General features: G+C 42.0%; 1 protein-coding gene across 2 annotated transcripts; it reads left to right on the forward strand.

Moving 5' to 3' along the window:
* The first annotated feature begins 2,579 nt into the window (after window positions 1-2,579).
* On the forward strand, window positions 2,580-16,741 carry rfx7b (regulatory factor X7b). Of its 2 annotated transcripts, XM_080303873.1 has the most exons (10): window positions 2,580-3,010; window positions 5,439-5,472; window positions 7,281-7,365; window positions 7,744-7,783; window positions 7,874-7,996; window positions 8,088-8,204; window positions 10,032-10,116; window positions 10,211-10,418; window positions 12,893-13,188; window positions 13,281-16,741. In XM_080303873.1, the coding sequence occupies exons 1-10, from the start codon at window positions 2,883-2,885 to the stop codon at window positions 16,659-16,661; spliced, it is 4,497 nt and encodes a 1,498-aa protein (XP_080159999.1). In that variant the 5' UTR covers window positions 2,580-2,882; the 3' UTR covers window positions 16,662-16,741. The 2 variants fall into 2 exon arrangements, with proteins under 2 accessions (XP_080159999.1, XP_026031364.2); XM_026175579.2 differs by lacking the exon at window positions 7,744-7,783 and having other exon boundaries at window positions 7,281-7,366.
* Window positions 16,742-22,539: the final 5,798 nt, after the last annotated feature.

Raw genomic sequence — 22,539 nt, forward strand, 5'->3', positions numbered from 1 at the left:
TATTTTTTCCACTATTTATTAACAAATAATTATCACTTTTCCTTCTTGTTCTATTACGTCATAAATCCTTTATTATAATTTGTTACATGTATTTGGTTTTATAATCCCAGTAACAGACCCAGTATTGCATATTCACAGATACACATGCACACACACATATAGACTAAATAGTCTGTGAGAACACCTGATCAAAGCCCCATTTCATCCCATACCGTGCAAAACACATGTTTTAGTGGTGCTTTTTAGACTTTAGCCCTTTTGACATGTACAGATACATGTTTTAAATTTAACTCCCCAAATTGTATCCTCTGTCTCTTTCAGAATATCACTTTAGAATATTCCCAGGAAGCAGTTTGTGTCCTTGTTTCTTTATATATAATTTGTGCAGTGTGTAAAAATCAACCAGACCCTTGAGTTTTACTATTTCTTAATTATAGGAATAGAAAATGAATTGAGTGCTCTTGCCGTGCTTTTCACAAGGAACTAGTTGCAGGAATCATTCACTCACAAATACTATTTCGTCCCATTTTGCAACACAAGCTAAAATGAGAATAACCCGTCTAGCTGAACCTGAGTTTAATTTCTATGCCAGTTCTCTGCTATTCACTGCAGGCACACTAAACTCTGTAACATTCAACTAAAGAAGCCATGCACTGGATTGTCAGTAACGTTAATATCTCCACACCTGGATGTCTAACCTGGGCCTCTGACTCATAAGGTCACTCACACTGAGAAAAAATAAAGGCTTAGTCACTGCAAAGGCAAACAGAGAAGCTGTTACACACAGTCCTGTGGACATTAAACAAACATGTGGACAAACACAGCTGGGGCAGAGCAGCATGAAGTCCTGCAGAAGTAGCAGAAATCGAGCAGCACCGTTGGTACTATTTCCTCTTCTTCCTGTTATTCTTGTCTTCGGAGCCATGAGGTCACTCCAGTCACTGTGTACTTGCTCATACGTGCCCACCCACCCATGTGTGTCTGTTGCTTTCTTGCGGCGTTAGTAGAGTATTGGAGTAACATTACCAGTTTCCATCAACAGATGGCAGCATAAAATAAGTCATGAATAAGCATTTATTTAGGTCTTGTTTTTCTTGCTCTGGTTACTTCATTCTTTTGAATTTTCACATGCATTTTTCCCTTATAGGAGCTCTATAAACCACTGCTGATCACGCGTTGGTTAAAACAGGTTATTACCACTGAATTAATTTGCCACGTGGAAATATCTCATTTATGGCAGATGTAGCATAAGTAAACGTTATATTTAGATCTGGTGCCGATGGTCTCGATTAGTGTCATGCTCTTGGGCTATTTTTTTCCTGCCGACTGTGTCTCAGATTTCAGCCGAAGTAGGAAAAAAATAGCAAGCTGCTCAATGAGCAAAGACAATCTTGGAGCGACCTGTCTGTGACACCTCTTTGGTGTATCAGCGTTTCCTCGTCTATCGTCTCTTTCGATCACCGTTTTATTCAAGTGCGTCGGTAGATACTGAGATCAATATATTTGTTTATAAATGCTTGGTTTACATGGCAAAGTGATATTATCCTGGCTGTTTACCCGTCATTGTCACTATCTGATCAACCAGCTTCCTGCAGCAGCCCCCTGCAGGTGCATGTGGGAACTACAGCGCGTCAAGTGAGACGCTATGAGACCCTGAAGTCCCGCTGATGACTTTTCAAATAAAAGCCTCCTGGAATTTTTCAAATTTCAAAGGCAGATGTTGGGATAATGGTGTGTCATGTTTAAATCAATTACTACGTGCACTGTTACTTGAAACTAAGTTTCTAAGTTTATCAGGCAGATAGAATTGAGCAGACCCACCCTATATTTGCTTCATTGCTTAGTTTATACATAAGGCTGAAGAAAATTTAAGGCAAGAATTATTTTTTTGTTTAACATAATTTGATTAATAATGTCTTTCTTATTAACAACAGGGACATTTTTCAGCTGCCTGTTCAATTCTTTGGTCTGCAGTGGAAGATAATAAAGTATAATAATAATTTTAAAAAACCACATCACAGACATTTAGATAACAGCTGTGCCCAGCTATCATTCATTAAAATATTTCTTCTTCTTCTTCTTCTTCATTCAACGGCTCCCTTTAGTGATCACTACAGCAGATCATCTGCCTCTATCTCACCCTATCCTTAGCATCCTCATCTGTCACTCCAAAGATGCAGATTAGAAAAGGTAAGTAAATTTAAATGTATATAATATAATGGATACGCATAAGGGTAAAATGGATGGCTCTACGGGGCAATGTCAGTGGCGTCCTAGATTCACTATTCAAATCAATTAACAATTAAAATGTAATTAAATGCAGGTTTCTCAAGTACTTCAAGTGCAGAAACTGTGGATTTTACACACTGTGGTGTGTATTAGCAGTTCCTGGTGTGTGTTATGACTTTTAAGAGAATTCATCACCGATTTAATAAGTTCACACACACACACACACACACACACACACACACACACACACACACACACACACACACACACATGAGTGAACTTTCGACATGGCAAACATCGGGATTTTATTTTCACCCTAAAAAAAACCTCTCTACTTCCGGTCTGGCGCTGCAGCTCGCGTGCGTCTTGACGCAGGCAGCTCCGTCTGTAGCTGCTGCTGGCTGCTGCAGGCGTGCAATTTGCGGCAGCGGAGATAACCCTGCGATATGCCTTTTGTATTCCCGGGTGTTTTTTGGGGGGTTTTGTTTTGTGCTTCACGAGGGTCAGATCACAGTGTTTGTAGCCATGCTCTGTGGTGGATTCAGCGGGCTGTCCTAGCTGACTGAGCCGCTCCAGCAGCGGTGGGTCCGGTGCAGTGCACAGCCGGGGATGAGGCCTACTTGTTAAAGCTCCCCCACCACCCCTCCATCGTGATGGCTGATGATCAACAACAACCTGGTCAGAAGCCTGCCTCGGGATTAGGCTCTCTTCCAGCGCTGGTGCCAGGACTCCAGGGGCCCGAGGCTAACGCGTTACAGTTCAAAATAAAGAATTCAATTTGGTAAGGATGGAAGCGATCCACAAGCGGCCACAATGTCCTTTTCGCTAGCCGTAGCCTTGTAATTAGCGTATCTGACTGTGGAGTGGCAAGGAGGCAGTGTGCTGCACAAAAAGCTGCCCGAAAAACAACACGGCTGCTGCCGTGCTAGGCGTAAATATTTCAGAGAAACACGACGGCACCGAACCGCGCCGCTCCGTCTGGTTCCTGTTTGTGCGCTAACGACACGGTAACGTCGGGTTACCTACAACAGGGGTAGCTATGGTCATTAGCATCGAGCCATAGGAGGCCATGTTATAATAGATGACACCGACTCCACCGGCGGTGCTGATGCTCGGGATGACAGGTGTCAAAGCAGGCAGCTCCACACGTCCAGCCTCGCTCTGATTTAATGCTCCTAATGAGAGGGCTGCATCATTTGGGGGAATAACGTGTGTTTATAAATAGAAATGCTCCTTCTGAAAAACCAGTACGTTATTTTGTGCACTGTGGCTTTGGATATTACTCACCAGTTTCTGTCCCTCCTCCCTCCCTTACCTCATCATTACTCTACAGCAAATTAAGTTTATGTTAAATACAAGGGGAAAAAGAGATCAATGGCCACACGGGCTCATTTCCAGCAGAAAGCAATTAAAAAAAAAAAAGGAAGCCAAAGATGTAAACAGCATCTGTGCGTAGATAAGAGTCAGAAGCGCGTGAGGGATAAAGTAAAGATCACTCATGAAGACCACAAGGAAAAAGAAGCACGTCGCAAATTTAAAAGCACTGGGATTAAGATTAACCAGATGCACGTTTGCTGCTATTATCGTGTCTGCTCAGATGATATGTCATACTACACTGAGGCTTTAATTAAAAAAAAATAAAAGGTTAAGTTGAAGTAGTCATTACACACACAATAACCAGCAGTGACAAGCTGCAAACGTGCTTTCTGGTGTGTTTAGTTTTCTGGGGTTTCATATGAAAAGGTGAAACTTTTCATTTACATAAATATTCAGCTCATCTTCCTTTGATACACCTGCTTTGATTAGCCTTGTGATATTTCTAGTGATGAGTCTCTTTTAATTGAAACCGGCCACCGTGTTATTTGCGTCGGCATCATGGTATGGACGAGCACGTGCTGTATAAAATGTGATTAGTGAAGGCCTAATTTTACACGTTGTTGCACACGCTACGGAGACTTCAGCAATGTTAATCGCATCGGAATTTTCCCTGTTATTATGAGTCCGGTATGGCATGGAAGCATTACTGTGTAGTAACACCAGACTCAAAATATGCTGCTTTTTTTTTTTAATTGCAAAAAAACAAACAAAAAAAAAAACAGTCGGCATCTGCTCGTGATAACCCTAAAATGATGATAAAATGTCACCAAGCGTTTTGCTGAGAGTAGCAAGTAAATGAAGACACCTGTGGCAGATTCACATTGGTTGGGTGTGATTCAAAAACCCACATTGCGATCTCCATAGATGTTTAAATCTGGCCGTGAGGCATAAAAAGTTAGTGGGTTCCAGCCAAGTTGGAAATTAACAAGAATTTTTCCTAAAATTTGGTCATTCAGAAAAATTCTGTGATGGTCTAAGAAGAGCTTTGGTCGGGAGAGTGACCAAGAGATACAGGCACTAGTTGTTACTCACAGTCTGGCTAACATCAGCCGTACAGTAAGGCACTGGTGCTGATATATTGGATGCCAGCTTTCTGCAGCGTGGAGACACGATGCAAAAAACTTACACAGACGATATTTCAGCATGATAGTGACCCGAAGCATACAGAAGACAACACCACCAAAACCTGGAACTCAGTCCCTTACTTAAGCGGTCTCCAACCTTTTTTGCTCCACGGACCGGTTTATGTCCAACAACATTTTCACGGATCGGCCTTTAAGGTGTCGCGGATAAATACAACAAAATAAAACCAGTACCGGTACCAGAGGAAGAAGATTTATTCATAACACATGGGAAAAGACCCAGGGAAACCAGGGTAACGATAAAAAAAATAATGCTAAGAACTGATAAAGCCTCTGAAAACCATACATTTCACAGCTGAGCCTCAACTCTCGCGGCCCGGTACCAAACGACTCACGGACCGGTACCGGTCTGTGGACCGGGGCTTGGGGACCGCTGCCTTAGTTCATCTTGAGAGAGCGACCTAGAGAGAATCTGCCAGACAGAGGACTCAAAATGTCTTTTTTTTTTTTTCAGATTTAATATATTCATAAATCTCCTAAAACATGTTCTCACTTTATCAAAGATGCTCTCAAAGTATATCAGCGAATGATAAAATATGTCGTATTGAACGACGTACAAAAATAATGTAACCCGGAAGGGAGATTTTTTTCTTTTATTTGCTGAAATGTTGACAAAATCTTGCATGCATCCATGACATTTTATTTCTTATTTATTCACTTTCTTAAATTTTTATCTCTTTCTCATTGTAGCAAATCTGTACAATCAAAAGTGGACAGCATATTGGTGAGTATCAGTAAATACTGCTTAATCTGCAATCCCCTCATTATCAGAGTCATGTGTTAATGTTTGTTGTTGTGTTCGGAGAACAGTTGTGCAATGAATGTTTCATTAAATCATATAAATGATTAAATATGTTTCATGCTTGATGAAGCAGAGTAGACAAAGCCAACCCCACAAAGCTTCAATTTGATTAACTAATATTTACATGCAGAAATCTTAACGCTATATTGTGTTTTTTCTTTCTTTTTTTTTAGTAACACATGTAAACACATTAAATGTTATGTTCATGAATGCCTTTTTTTGCACTGTGCGAAGCAAATGACAAAAGTGTTTCCAATGTTTATATAAATATATGAAGATTTTTGTATTTTGGTTTCAGCTGGTTATTCATGCACAGTTTTAGATTATTCTCAAACTGCTGCGTCTCCCTCTGTCTCGCCGCCTATGCAGCTGCAAAGAAGTGTCAGTGACATCAAAGCGACGTGATAAAGCTTTTGTCTATTTTTTGTCGTCAGTAAAGCAGACAGAGCCTGGATTTTAATTTCAACACCTCTGTCTGGTGTTAGGCAGATGTTTTTGTTTTCGCTGTTTTTTGGGCTTTATTCCATTTTTGTCTCGATTTAAAAAAAAATCCATTCTTTGACTCCTCTGATGCTTCCACATAAAACAGTAAATAAACATCTAAAAGGGCGGCTTTTTCAAAACGCACTGAGATGTGGTTATATTAATAACTTTGTTTGATAGAGCTACTATCGGCATATCATTATGTGCACAGAATTTCTATGTCAAAGGTACCAAATTGTATATTCTGTTATTAATAAGATAGTAATAAGATACATATATGATATTGTCATTTTAGAATCAGATAAAATGTATATGTTTGTTTTTTTTATCTCTGTGACAAATGTTTGCCACTAACATCCACTGTTGTCATGCAAAAATGGTAAAACGAGATGCCTTAAACTATGTAGAAAAATTTATTGAACAGGTGACACATTGAAGTGGTTTTTTTTCCTGCAGAGTGAGATTTTTTGGGAGGGCTGTGCACAATCAGACCTCAAAGATTAGTGGCAGTCTGTTTTGCCTTGCATTTGTTTTCTGACCTCTTTGATTAGCAAATTTTATGCTTGAGTAAATGAAGCTCAGATTAATAACACTTAGTAGAAGCAAAGTTTTATTCCAGTGTTGTTTTGTTGTAGTTTTTTCTTTGGCTCTGGCTAAAATCTCTTTGCCGGTTGCCAAAAATTTCTCTATGCAGTAAAAACCTTGTGTAACTTTAGAGAGAATAGCACTGAGAGAAATTTCCACCAGTATAATCTGCATTTGCAGTTGTTTTTGATGCAAGTCTTTGATCATCAGATCAGACTTAAAAACCAAAAAGAAGTTCAGGAAGTTTAAAAAGGGAAGAGTTAGGTTCCAGCCAGTGGCCAGCAGGTCAGGACTGTGTATGTAATTCACTCAGGGCTTGCAGCAGTGATGTGTAGTAAATAGCGTCTTCGTTCACTGCTTATTGGCTGACAGCTCTCACCTCGTTCATTTAAGTATTGGTTCCCCTAGCAACAAAGAGGCAAATACAAAAGGAAGAGGTGAGATGAATCCATTCTTAGAAACCAGATGAAAAGCACTTAAGTTGGGATCAATAATAAAATTTTTTGCATACAATTGTAATTCCAGAGTCCGTGTTTGTTTGAGTTGAATTATGAACCAGATTTTAAACCATCAGCCTGACCACAGCCTTCGTCAGCACGTGTGTTAAACTCTTCAGACATATTCATTTTTTTCTCCTCTCTGTGATGTTTTTATTTTTACAGCAAGATGTTGAGAAGTTTACAGACATCGAAAAGCTCTACCTCTACCTTAAGTTGCCTTCTGGTCCCAGCAGTGGCAATGATAAAAGGTATGTCACAGGCGAGCACTTAAACTAAGTTTTCCACTTTGCTCTCTGGCTTTTTTTTTCCCTCTCTCACACACGCACACACACAGACGCACACACAAATACATGCTTTGTTGTGGCTCTCATTACATTATCGGCACTGTCTCATTGCTTGTCAAAAATCCACTGGCTGCTACACAGACACAGGTTAGGCTGATAGACGCTAGAGGGGCATCGAATTTGAATTTAAGTCACTGTTGAGGGTTTTTTCTTTTTCTTCAACATTTCAGCTGTATGATTGAACCACTGAAATCTGTAGACTTTTGCTATACCTAGCTGTCTGTGTTTCATTTGTTTCCCCATATCTATTCATCACCCCAACCCCCAAATTCTGCCCATTTGGACTGAGAATGAGAGGGGGTCCTCCACTCCTGGATTATGGTATTAAAGTTTCTGTATTAACAAGAAATGATGCACCGCAGTCGAGGGTACTGCCTCACCAAATGTCTTTTTCTTATGCACCACTTTCAGTGATCAGAGTTCCATGTCGTCAAGCCGTACTCAACAGATGTATGCATTCAACTGGATACGCAATCACCTAGAAGAGCACCCAGAGACTTCCCTCCCAAAGCAAGAGGTGTATGATGAATACAAGTAAGTGGATAACCTTGCAGAAGACGTGCGATCTGCTCTCAGACAGTTATAGTTTCGTCATAATCTCATGTGGGTTCTCTTCTCCTACAAGGAGCTATTGTGACAATCTCGGCTACAATCCACTGAGTGCAGCAGACTTTGGAAAGATCATGAAGAATGTCTTTCCTAACATGAAGGCACGTCGTCTGGGAATGAGAGGGAAATCCAAATATCCTTAAACAAAGTGTTACCCTGGTTGTATTTCTTTCTTTTTTTCTTTCTTCGTTTTTTTTTTTTTTTTTCAACATGAGTGATTCTTTTAGGTGATTGCATGTGTGCAGTTGGGCTTGTATGGATGATGAGCAGGCAGATCATTAATGTTTGCTTGCAGAGATCTTAGGCAATTCATCTCAACATGATACTACTAGCTGGGCTTAAAATAAGCTTTTTATAAATATATTAAAACCTCAAAATTCCACAGAGGATAGAGTCAAGAGAGGAGTTGCGCCATTAGTTATCATTGCTTGGCTTCTGTGAATTTAAGTTCCAGAGTGCATGTAAGTTAGTTTGCCATTTATTTGCTACGGTCCCTTTTTTATGGACAGGCTTACCTGAGCTCAGACCCTATGGCCAGACAACATAAGGGGATTACAAAGCTTCAGGGGGAAAAAATTCAAGGGAAAAAAGTAAAGTTCTCGGCTTTACATGCCAAGAAAGACTCAAACTGGGTGTTTGTCACGCCCAGTTTGAGTTTTTTTTTCATGTTCTCATGCTGCCCCAAAAGAGGAAGCTTCAAAGCTGCTCCGTTATTTATTAATAAAATAAAAAAAGAAAGAAAAAAGTTAAACAGTCTTGAGGCATCTGTCTTTATATTTTGCTAGGAAAATGGGAAATAGGCGCAAGGATTTACTGAAACATGCAAACATAAATGTCAATACAGTAGACAAGGCAACACAGAGTTAGTACAATTCTAAAAAGCTTCTAAGTCAATATTTGGTGTGAAAACCTTTATTCTTCAAAATACCTGAACTCTCCTAGTGTGCTTTCACACCTGCGGTGTTTAGCCAGTTTTTAGTTTAGCCAAAATAGTTTTCAATCTTGGTGTGGTTTGCTTGTGCACGTGTGAACATGGTCGGGGGTCTCAGTCCACTTCCAAGCGAGCGGTTCATTTATGGTGTGAACGTGATCCGAGCCAACTAGCAGGTGCATGCAACAAGTTTGAGCTGAACATCTTCTCTTGAATTCTGGGATGCAGCATGGTAACCTAGATGTGCAGAGTGCATAAGTAGTCAGTATGGGCTAGCAGCTAGCTGTAAAGTGAATGTAAATTCTCCATGTTATCTCTATAAGGCCAAAACACAGCACCTTCTTCTTGTATTTGCTTGTGTTGCTCACACACCAGACGCGTCTGAGCAGTAAGCAGACTAAATGTTCTCATGTGGTTTGTGGTGATGCATTTTGGTTCACTTGGAGTTTGCTTGGAGTCTTTGCTGTGTGAAAAGAAACCAAACCAAGGGAAAAGATACAAGTTTGTGAACTCAAAAAGAGTCCAGTGCCCTCAGATATTTTTAAAGACACACTGTACACCACGCTGGGAAGCCACGTTTTCAACTATTATCTCTTTGGGAATCAGCTTGTTAGTGTAAAAATATTTTTTGCCTGTTAAACTGTGTTAACACTTGCTCATCCATTGAACTAAGTGCCTTTTTAGTGCTTGAATGATTCATAGTTTAGTGTGAAGTGGCTTAAGAAATTAAACAACATTCCCCTGAAAATGGTAAAAAAAAGAAAAAACCGCAAATATCCAGAGAAAAGCTTTGAAATACCTTCATAAAGCCTGGAGAACTATTTTGTCAAAATTCCAAGAGAGTCTGGCTACAGAAGTAGAAAGGTAGTAGCAGGGAATCCTTGGCTCACAGATGAAAGGCTGATGACTGACCTTAGATGGTGTCATATTTTTAGGGCAGAATTTCAAAAAAACGTACAAATATCGGCATGTTATAATCATTTAGGTTTGCACAGTCTTCATGCTTTAGAAACCTTAACTCCTTCGCACATACTGTTATAGCGGGTTAAGGAAGAAAGCTTTTGTTCACATGCCATCCCTACCCAACCTGGACCTTCAGAAGTCTGGTGATGGGGTAAGATTGCCTGCAAAAAAACCCGATCCATATAGTTAGACTTGAAAAATTTGTTCGACGCTCACCTCCCTGCTGCTCTGCTCTGTCTCACTAGTGTGAACTGATGGAGCCAACGGGCCAGTCTCCGAGTGCTGAAGATGAAATGAGGTCTGCAGCTTGTGGATTAGTGTGTGAGTGGGCTCAAAAGGTCCTGAGCCGTCAGTTTGACAACGTGGAGGACCTGGCTCGTTTTCTGCTTAATAGCCACTACATCGGTACTAAGTCCATGGCTGCACTCACTGTTATGACCGGAACACCCACAGGTAAAGGTGTCCTATTGATCTGTTGGCGTGTTTGTTTCATTGTTGTCTCGTGTGCATGTAAGTTTGAAGTTCATTGGGCACTGTAGTACATCTTAAACATTGTGTTTTTTCACTTGAGATATACAGTGGGGCAAAAAAGTATTTAGTCAGCCACCGATTGTGCAAGTTCCCCCACTTAAAATGATGACAGAGGTCAGTAATTTGCACCAGAGGTACACTTCAACTGTGAGAGACAGAATGTGAAAAAAGAATCCATGAATTCACATGGTAGGATTTGTAAAGAATTTATTCGTAAATCAGGGTGGAAAATAAGTATTTGGTCACCTCAAACAAGGAAAATCTCTGGCTCTCACAGACCTGTAACGTCTTCTGTAAGAAGCTTTTCTGTCCCCCACTCGTTACCTGTATGAATGGCACCTGTTTGAACTCATCATCTGTATAAAAGACACCTGTCCACAGCCTCAAACAGTCAGACTCCAAACTCCGCCATGGCCAAGACCAAAGAGCTTTCGAAGGACACCAGGAAAAGTATTGTAGACCTGCACCAGACTGGGAAGAGTGAATCTACAATAGGCAAGCAGCTTGGTGTGAAAAAATCAACTGTGGGAGCAATCATCAGAAAATGGAAGACATACAAGACCACTGATAATCTCCCTCGATCTGGGGCTCCACGCAAGATCTCATCCCGTGGGGTCAAAATGATCATGAGAACGGTGAGCAAAGATCCCAGAACCACACGGGGGGACCTGGTGAATGACCTGCAGAGAGCTGGGACCAAAGTAACAAAGGTCACCATCAGTAACACACTACAACGGCAGGGAATCAAATCCCGCAGTGCCAGACGTGTTCCGCTGCTGAAGCCAGTGCATGTCCAGGCCTGTCTGAAGTTTGCCAGAGAGCACATGGATGATACAGCAGAGGATTGGGAGAATGTCATGTGGTCAGATGAAACCAAAGTAGAACTTTTTGGTATAAACTCAACTCGTCGTGTTTGGAGGAAGAAGAATACTGAGTTGCATCCCAAGAACACCATACCTACTGTGAAGCATGGGGGTGGAAACATCATGCTATGGGGCTGTTTTTCTGCCAAGGGGACAGGACGACTGATCCGTGTTAAGGACAGAATGAATGGGGCCATGTATCGTGAGATTTTGAGCCAAAACCTCCTTCCATCAGTGAGAACTTTGAAGATGAAACGAGGCTGGGTCTTCCAACATGACAATGATCCAAAACACACCGCCCGGGCAACAAAGGAGTGGCTCCGTAAGAAGCATTTGAAAGTCCTGGAGTGGCCTAGCCAGTCTCCAGACCTCAACCCCATAGAAAATCTGTGGCGGGAGTTGGAAGTCCATGTTGCTCGGCGACAGCCCCAAAACATCACTGCTCTCGAGAAGATCTGCATGGAGGAATGGGCCAAAATACCAGCTACTGTGTGTGCAAACCTGGTAAAGACCTATAGTAAACGTTTGACCTCTGTTATTGCCAACAAAGGTTATGTTACAAAGTATTGAGTTGTATTTTTGTTATTGACCAAATACTTATTTTCCACCCTGATTTACCAATAAATTCTTTACAAATCCTACCATGTGGATTCATGGATTTTTTTTTCACATTCTGTCTCTCACAGTTGAAGTGTACCTCTGGTGCAAATTACTGACCTCTGTCATCATTTTAGGTGGGGGAACTTGCACAATCGGTGGCTGACTAAATACTTTTTTGCCCCACTGTACAAGCTCGGAAGGCATCACCGTCTGTCAAAAAATATAATTTGCTGTTTGTTATTCTTTCTTTACATATTTCCATCTCACTGATTCAAGAGTGTTTTCTAAGTGTGATCCTAATTTTTTGAGCCCAGCCTTTCATGCAAATCAAAAGTCCTGTTTCAGAAATGACCGTCAGTCACAAATTGCAAATAAATGTGCGGCTTCTGCCACGCTGATGCTTGAACTGCAAGCGACAAAGCAGAAATACCAAAATGAAAAAACTGACTTCATGTTTAAAGTGAAGCTACATGCATAATGCAAATCTTTCTAAAACTAACCTGTCACTTAAAATCGTGATTGCACATACTCGTGCAGTGCACCAAGTTATTGTCCAACAATCGGTTTTAGCCAGCATTGGCCAGTATCAGTCTTGTTAACCAGTATTGGCATATCTGCACAAGAGAGTGTATTTACTGATGTTAGCTGATGTTTATGCAAAGCACTTCGACTTGAAGTAATTCACACCAATCAGTAGCCCTCTTGACACCTATCAAGGCCTTATTTAGGTAGTTATTTTTTAAGCATTATCTAAATTAACCGTCCCCATGATGTCTGTGTGCTGTAAAATGTTTGTTAGGCTACACACAGTACATGTTTGTTGAATTTTAACTATCCAGAACTGCAGACAGCTCATGCCTCAGCAGAGATGTTTGACAAGACAAGAACACCACCAACGATCTACCGCTCTTTTCCTCTCGTATGTCTTGATAGGAATGAAGACACCAACTCCAGCTTCTGCGTTTGTGCCGACAGCGGAGTGTAACTCATTCCAGCCCCAGGTGAAGACCCTGCCCTCGCCTTCTGTTGATGCAAAGCAGCAACTGCAACGCAAGATCCAGAAGAAGCAGCAGGAGCAGAAGCTTCACTCACCCTTGCCCACTGAGACCCAGGTCAAGAGAACAGAGGCCAGTACCCCGGGCCCCACGATCCCCTGTGGCAGCCCTGCTCTGCTTTCCCCTCAGCCTACCATAGGCATTGTAGTAGCAGCTGTCCCTAGCCCAGTGACGGTACGTGACTGAGTTTTTTATTTAATTATTATCTGACAAGTTGTTGATCATTTTGCTTAAAATGTGCTGTTATGTTCTCATTGTTTTCCCAGGTACAGAGAAGCAGGCAGTTGATGACCTCACCCAGTCCCGTAGGGACAGCCGAAGGAAAAGTGTTGCCTGTGAACTTTCAAGTGGTCACTCAGTCTCTCAAACAGTCCCCCAAAACTTCTCAGAATATCTCAGCTAGTCCTGTAGGTGACCGGCTGGCGCGACACAGTACACGGTACGCCCAGATCCTGCCTAAGCCCTCTGCCACCAGTGCCATCACGCTGCGTTCACCCCCCACGTTGCTCATCACCAACAGCCCAATAAAAACTGTGATGCCCACTCCCCATGTCAGCTCAGTGAACGTGGTGAAGATGACAGCCATCGCTCTCGCTCCCAGCAGCAGCAGTAGTAGTAACAGCAGCAGCACTTCTGTGCGACCAGCCTCAGCTGGCGTGAGCACCACCGCTGCTTTGGATGAATCCCAGCAGTTACAAAGTGGGAGTTCTGCTGCCCCCCAGTCTCCTGCAGTCAGACTTAGTGCTCCTGCCTCTACTCCCATGCCCTCTGCTGACGCCAAAGTGGTGTCTGAAGCCGGAAATGACAATAACTCTGCCTCTGGCATGGAGAAAACTGCTGTAGGAGCCAAAGAGGAGAGAGTGGCAAAGTTCAGGGCTGCTAGTGAGCCAAGTTTCCTTGTTAAATGTTCTCCAGGAACAGACAAAGGGGCGAGGATAAAAAATGACTCCACATCTCCTCCTACTTCTGTAGCTGCAGCTGGGACTCAGGACAGCAATAACAGTAACTGCCATGACAGTACTTTGTACTTGACTGTTGATAATCAGAACTCCAGTGTCAACACATCATCTAGTGGCTCCTCTGCTGTTACCTCAACATCAAAGGATCCCTGCGCAGACGCCAAGAGCCCCAGGAAGCGCACAGGCGGGGAATCCCATGCAATTCCAGTGAAAAGGGTGTTTATATCCCAGCAGCCGCTGGCTCTAGTTGACAATCCCAAACCCGGAGTCAGCGCTGCAGTGAAGAGGATCCCCAGACCAGGAACCCCTGCTAGACCAGAGAGTGCCCCCTGCAAAGTGAAACACACTTCTATAGGGCCCACACAGATCCTCGCACTCTCTGACTCACCCATCACACACACTGAGAGCACCCAGACTGTTGTCAAACACCAAGACCTGGTGGTGAAACACGAAGACCCTTCTGTCAGCCCCGATACCAGCACTGGGGCGGCGGGAAATAACACGACCGATCAGGCGCTGCTGCAGCAGATCACTGGGGATCCTTGTGCCATACAAGCCAACTCAGGACCACACGAAGCCTCTGTGATGAGTGAGTTAAAGAGCACAATATGGGAGGAGGGGCACCTTGATGAGCTTCGCAAGCAGGCGTTTGCCCAGCAGATACCAGCAGAACACAAACAAACCCCTGCTGACCAACTTTCCATTATAGCCCAACCCTCTGAAGCCTCGGGCCAGCTCACCCTCACACAGGAAATGGTTGATTTTGCAGGTTCTCAGACCAACATGGACTATTTCCCATTCAATGATGATGACATGACCCAAGACAGCATTGTGGAGGAGCTAGTCCAAATGGAGGAGCAGATGAAGTTGAAGGGTCTGTTCGGTAACTGTGTGGACGTTACCCTGCAAGGTCAGTCAGCCAGCAGTCAAGGCTCTATCCTCAGCACTCACCAGGCCACTACTACCTTCTACCCGTCTGCCCACAGCAGTACCACTCCAGTCCAAACCCCCACGCCGACACCAACCCCGACACCCACCCCTACCTCTGAAATGACGCTCGCTCACAGCCTGACGAGGGAGAGCCCGTGCTCCCGTATGGCTCCCATAACCCCTGTGGATGGAGCCATGGGTCGTCACACCCCTATCAGCACACCACTGTCCAACTGCAGCAGCAGCGTCCCCCCGAGCCCCGTGGAGTGCAGGAACCCTTTTGCTTTTACTCCCATTAACTCGAGCATTACAGGTTACCACGACGCCAGTATTGTCTCCAGCAGCCCTGTCAAGCCCATGCAAAGGCCCATGGCAACCCACCCTGACAAGGCCAAGCTGGAGTGGATCAACAACCGCTACAACAGCAACTCTTCAGGTCCTTTGTCGAACCATAGCATTGGCATTTTGCCCAGCTACCAAGACCTGGTGGACGATCAGTTTCGTAAGCCACATGCATTTGCAATTCCTGGCCAGTCATTTCAATCTCAGTCAAGACAGGATGCTGCCCACTTTGGCCGTTTGACCCCGATCTCTCCAGTTCAGCAGCAGCCGCAGCTGCAGCAGCAGCAACAACAACAGCCGCAGCAGCAACAACAGCAGCAAATTGTAACAACTCCTACAAAACAAGAGAGTTTTGCTGTGCCGGCACCGTTAGATAGCAAGGCCTCATCCTCGTCTGCATCTAGTACTTTCCGTTGCCGCAGTGTTAGCCCAGCAGTGCGCCAGAGAAACTTCAGTGGCAACACTGGCCCCGCGACCACCACCACAAGTACCACCACGACAACGCGCGCTGTGGTTTCACCTTTTAACTCCCCCATCACCTCCGAGGTTCTCAGCATCCTGTCGAACAGCCAGACCGTCACCTCTGTCCACAGCATGGTCCAGCGTAGCCAGTCTGTACCTCTGAACATCATGATGCAGAGTGAGATGCTGCCCGTGCAGGGTCAGAGCAACACGGCCAAAATCACGAATGTTCTCCTCAGCAAAATGGAAGCGGACGGGGATGATTCTGTCCGCGGTCTAGGCATAAACAACCTCCCCTCTAACTACACGGCCCGTATGAACCTCACACAGATCCTGGAGACCACGCCTGGCTTTGCTGCAGGGACTGCTCATCAGACTCAGCTGCCCGTCAGCTCCAGTCCTGCTGCCTTTGAGCTCCAGCAGCACGGCTACCTCACCACCGGAAGTGGAGAACAGGGAGGTTTCTCTACTGGGGACAGCCAAGCACAAGTGGGCTCTGGTGAACAAGACCAGCAACAGCAGCAGCTGCAGGAGAATCCAGTGCAAACACAGCCACAGCTGCTCCTCCAGAGCACACAGCAGCAGGAGGTGGAGGATGAACAGCAACAGCTGGATTTCAACAACACTGTCAAGGACTTGCTGGGGGATGATGGCCTCAACCCCAGTTCCCAGTTGGTAGGTCAGGTAGCTTCGGAGCTCAACGCCGTGGCGTCCGACTTCTCAAACGACATCAGACTGACCTCAGATCTGTCCAGTAGCATCACTGACCTTAACACGTTGGACACCAACTTACTGTTTGATCCCAATCAACAGCAGGAACAATATGAAGACTCAACACTGGAAGAACTGAAGAACGACCCGCTTTTTCAGCAGATATGCAGTGATACTGTGAACTCTGGTTTTGACTGGCTAGAAAGCAAAGACCAGCCTACTACAGTAGAGATGCTGGGTTAATGTTATCTTTTATTCTGTAAGACTTCTGTTCTCTGTTGTTTGGTTTTGTGCATATGTAGTAAATCTGTTTTTAAACTCTAGTTTGTTGGGATTTGTCTGGACTTTGCCATTTGTTCTGTTCAAAGTGCCAGGCGTACCAGAAAATCTCTCCTACACGCGATGTTTAATTGATCCCTTCCCCTTTTTTGGCATTTGTCACCCAGAGTTTCAGTGTCGAACCACTTTTCTCCCTCATCTGAGTTCTCTCAGTGGCCGCGTGCACTTACTTAAGAACGTTAGGAGAAGGGCAATCTTCAATAATGCAATATTTGTATTTGATGAACAATTAAGGAAGAGTGATGGGTAGGAAATTTGGCACAAGAGACTTCACCAAAAAAAACAACAACATATGCTTTTGCAGTTCAAATTCAACCAAATGGAGACGATATTGTAGTATATGCACATGTTAGTTGTAGTACATTTGCCTGCCATATCTGAATATTTAAAAGGGTAGCCTCTTAAGCTGCCGGGTGCTGAATTTATGACATGATCTTTATCATATACCAAATCAGTGGAAAAACTGATTCACATCTGAGCATTGTCCGAGAGTGAAATTTTCTTAAGCCTATACTTCTTGTACTGTTTATTATCTTATAAAGGGAGTAGATGAATCTGTAGTGAGAAGATGGGGATTCAGGCCACTTTGTGGACGATACATTGAAAGGAATCAACAACTGGCTGCCTTATTTCCAAAGTCCAAGGCCTTACGCCATCTTTAGAGAGACTGTATATAGTATAATGTTAAGATATCTTCAGAACCATCCAGAGCTTCATCATATCAAGGCAGCTGTTACTCTGATATTTTCAATACTACTTCTTATTGTTTTTGTTCCGCAGTGTTTCAGTATAGATATGTATTGTATAGGCTAACGACTACACTGTGTGTGCCCTTATCGTTAAAGAATTTAGAGGAATTTGATATGCCGTCATTTCACGATACCATGGCAGGTGCACTCACAGTCATGAGGTTGTTTTTATTTTAATGGGGGGTTTTGGCATGCTGTACGCCCAGCTTGGATAAGAATATCAATGGTATGGAGAAGGCTCATTTACAAGGGAGGATGGAGGCTGAAGTGTGTTCTGATGTCATCTTGAGATCAAGAGGAAATTACATTATTATGTTTGTGGAGATCCAGCCTTATGTCCATACCAAAGATGCTCTGTTTGAAAATCATAAGAGATTATTACACGTAGAAACACTCCTTGTAAACATTAACAACAACGGGGAGCGGGCAGCCTCAGAGATATAAAAGAGATCTATTGCATTCGCAGAAAAGGATGAAGTTAGATAAATCTTATGTACAGTATGTATATTTGTGAAATGGTCACTGTCCTATGTTTTATAGGTAACCATGGACCTGAAAGCATGTTGAAACCATCACTGCTAGCCAGGTAGGCTAAGTGATACAGTAGGATGCTTGCTTGAGTTTTTTGGCTATTGTCAATGTTGTATAAGTCATGTTTAAGCTCCATCTGTAAATAGGATAGATACATAGAGATTTGATGTATCAAGACACTATATTATGGCCATTATTCTAGCTAAGTATGTGCCATTTAAAAGAGGAAAAAAAAAAAGCAGATTTATAGTCAGCAAGATACTGTATGTTGTGTGTTACATTTCTGGCTCAGTGTGTCGTAAAAGTAATGCTGTCTGGTCTCGCTTGCTGATTATGTTTTTTTTCATTAGTTTTATTTTTTTGTTCTATTCAAAGGTCTCTGCAGTTGCAGAAGTGATGTGTGCTTTGAGCAGGATCAATAGCATGGTATATTGAGAAAAAAAAAGTTGTGATACTGTTAGCTGGTTGCAAACATCTCTGTGACAGACATTGTGCTCAAAGTCTTTCAGCAGACACTGGAAAAAAAACAAATGAAAAAAAAGCGATTACTCACGTTTCAACAAACTTTGGAGGTTCACGTTATTGCACTAAATTTTTATGACACATGGCTTTGCCACATCTTTATGGACAAATGTAATGATGGATGCCCGCAAAAAAAAGAGAAAATGAAAAAAAAAAACAAAAACAATTTTTTTACAACAAAACGAGTAAGGAAGTTTCAGTGAATTGTCAGAAAATGACTAATTGTCTTGTAGCAAAATGTGCATTAATCTCAGTGAGATACACATTTCTTACTCATTCTCTTACATGAGAATATAAAGCATTGAGGGGGGAAAAAAGTTAAATAACCTTTTAAAACCTACATGCTCATTATGTTGATAAATGATTGTACGCACGCATGTGTGATTACTTCTGTTGTACGTTGTATTCTTGGTAACCACTGTCTTCTGTGATTTGGGCAGGTTCTGTTAACCAGACTGGCAGTGCTAGTTTCATGAGTTACATCATTTTCATTGTGTGCTGTTTACTAAGTTAATGTTCTTCTGTATGTTATGTTGACTGTTTTCTGACAATTTTTACATATTTTTTGTTTGTTTGTTTGTATTTTGTTTTTGCAGAATGCATTTTGTGAAGAGTATTTTACTTTAACATTTTCTCTTCATTTTTTTCTTTAACAATATGGCACTGATATTTGAATTTGAATGAAGGAAATGCACCTCTTTATGAGTTCCGAAGCTCCATCAAGCAGTGATTCTTTACCTTTGACTGACCCAGACCCAACTCTGTCAGACTATCTTGTCCATTTCTACCAGTAGAGAAAAAAAAAACAAAAACCCTCCTCTGTGGTGTTGTCTGGTGTTTCGCTTAATGTACAGTAGCTTGTTAATATTGCAATCGCGTTGTTTCTTTTTTCAATGGAAAGTACTCACTGGTGAGATTTTTAAAGTGGTTTTAAAAGCCAATAAACTTTTTTAAAGAAGGTTTTTTTGTGCGCGCGTTTTAAGTGCTCATTCTTCTTCTTTCGCTTCAGTTCACGTTCAGTCATTTTATTGTTCTTACTGGGAAACTTGGTTTACAGGCATTCTCTCAAGAAATCCTCCACAAGGAAAAACAAAAACGATACACAACCACAAAACATAAATCCACATCCAAAATTCATTAAATGTAAATAATAATAAATAATCCTCCAGTTAAAATAAACTAAAATTTCTTGGGGAAAAACCCCACTGGTGTAAGGTAAGGTACAGATATCACACAAAATAACTGGCAGAAAATTCAAATTTTTTGAAGCTGAAGTCTTTTTTTAAACAAGAAATTAAATGTTACATTTGCATCTCAGTTTTAATTTGTATCATTTTTGCTACATGAACAAAGGACTTTTTGGTCCTAATACACCTAACTCGTGCTGTCCTGTACTTACAGCATGAAGGAAGCAGTTTAAATTCTCTGTGCAGGGTTGGGTCTGGCTTTCCACAACTGGGGGGACCTTTTGCAGCAGGTAGTGACGTCTGGGGGTGGGCTCATATTTGGTGACTATCCTCACATCTTTGTTCACATTTATACTGTCCTTGGTTCTAATATTTCCAAACCACATAATAATGAGAAATGTTAAAACCAATTCAACAACAAATAGTCAGCAGTTTTCTATATACAGGAAAAAACAGCAACTTCCTCAGTACAGGTGTAGATGGCTCTTCTTGGCCACTGCTTCCACACGCGCATCAAATAATTACATTATTATTATTAATCTAAGGGTCGCTATAGGCTTTGTCACACCTACCCTAGCCTTCTTTGACCAGTGTAGCCACATGTTTAAAACAATATAATCAGCAGATAAGATTTCAGATTATATATTTAAATCCCAACAACCATCTTGGCCTTATTTTTGTAATTGTTTTTTACAGTTTAAAAAAATGCCCCACAGCATGCCAAAACCAAGCAGAAATAAAGGAATTGGTTGCTTTACTAGTTAAAAAATTTCCAATTCCTGCTATTGTTTCTATATTTTTGGAAAGGAGACTAAGAAATAAAGCTTGTACAGTAAAGATTTTTCCAAATATACTAACACTGATGTTTATTTGTCTTTGATTAAACACCGACACATTTAATACTTTATCAGTCTGTTTTATGCAGACTTCAAACCTCTCCATCACCTTCTCGACCCAAGGTTAGAGGTCAGCAGCTCTTCAACTGACCTCTAAGGTCTGTAGGGGGGTTGGCGCCTCCTGGAAACAAGCTACAGCCAACCAGAGTCCAGCTCTTTGGCCCTCTGCTCTGCTTTCCCAGGGCCTCATGATATTCATCATATGTTAATAACCTTAACCCTATTGATCATGGCCAAACACCCTGACCTTTAGCCATACGGGGCCAGTGGTTACTTCAGCCAACATTTAGCAACATGAGTCAACAGATTTCACAAGGAAAAAAAATGCAGTGTTTGTTTTTGATAGGCTAGAACATGAAAATAAAGAATCTACAGTTAAACATACTGGGGGGGGCAAAAGTGTGCACAGTGACAATTACTATTATCACTGAGGGTTTTGAGAAGGTGACCAAAACGTACTTTTCGCATAAATTATTAGTACTGAGTAAACACTTTAGCACATGCTATTTGCCTGACAAATGATTTTGAGCCTTGGGTTATGACTAGAAGGCTTTAAATGATTAAATCAATAGTTAGTTCTAATCAATACATAATTACACTCGTGTCTCCTCATTTGATTGGATATTGGAGTTTGGCGATGCATGTTTTTAAGTAGTAATCCTCTGAAATCGGTAAACATCCATTCATAGATGTAGCTGAGAAGGAGAGTGTGATATGTTTTGTGAGGGAGCACAGTTACCAGCTTGATGACTTTATTTACCTGTGCCAGTGGAGGGAGGTTTTGCTGATACAGCGTGGCTGAGCTCACCGCTGGAGTCCATTGTATTGCTACTGAATGAGAGCCTGGAGACAGGAGGGCCATTGTCAAAAGGCACAGTGGCTGGATCAATATCTGAATTCATTAAGCAGCTGACTAGTAGCCATCAATATCTCATCATAATTACTAGGCTCTACTATAGGAGCAGATGCTGTTCAATATGACCTTATTAACTGCTGGTAACTGATAATTCAAACGTTCATCTTATTTTGTTGTCCAGAACATTTGATCTATTGAAACATGGGAAACTGGTTGTTGATTTCTGATCAGTGTGTAGGTAATCTAGTCAATGCTCTGATCAGTGCTTGATGCTGAAATGTTAACAGCCTAAAAGGAATTGAATTCAGTTTTCTATAGGTCTTTATGGTATTTACAAATCCATGAACAAACTAATAGGCATGGAAGGCTGTGTCACATGCAGAGTAAGCAAAAATGGCAAATTACATAATGGAGAAGGACAACAACTGGAGGCCCCATGAAATCCCACGAAACGTTAACAAGTAAACCTTAAATATTCAGAAAGTCTCACTGAGCTAAAAATATGTAATTAAACACAGAGTTAGATTAGAACAAAAGAAAGAAAGGACAACATTATGCCATAACAAAGCAGTCTTTACTTTTACAGATGATATTATTAATACATTAATAGGAATTTACATACTCACAAAGGGTGAAACTCAATGTCACATTCATTTAGCTGCATGAAGTATTCCTGTCTGTGAGATATGCTGTTGTTCAGGTGAGGGCCTTAAAGAGCTGTGATAATGAGCTACATCAGATTTGTAATGCCAAACAAATTGTGGTCTGTGGGCTAGCAAGGTGTTATTTTTCTTTTTAATGATTTTTCACACTTTGCAAAGCCAGCCAGTGGGACGAGCTGTCTGTATGTGTGAAACCTCGGGGCTAGACCACTGTGTAGGTGTTATAAATAAAAGTATTTAGTTAAAAATAATAATAATTAGAGATTGTCATCTTGTGAGACTTTCCAAGGAGCGCGTGGTCATCTGACTTCACTTTTACGCTCGTTTATTATGTGCGCATGCGTTAGAGGGCGGGGTGGGGCCCCCTCTCCCCGGTACC

Source organism: Astatotilapia calliptera, chromosome 7 (genome assembly GCF_964374335.1).
Source record: "Astatotilapia calliptera chromosome 7, fAstCal68.1, whole genome shotgun sequence".
Lineage (NCBI taxonomy): Eukaryota > Metazoa > Chordata > Actinopteri > Cichliformes > Cichlidae > Astatotilapia > Astatotilapia calliptera.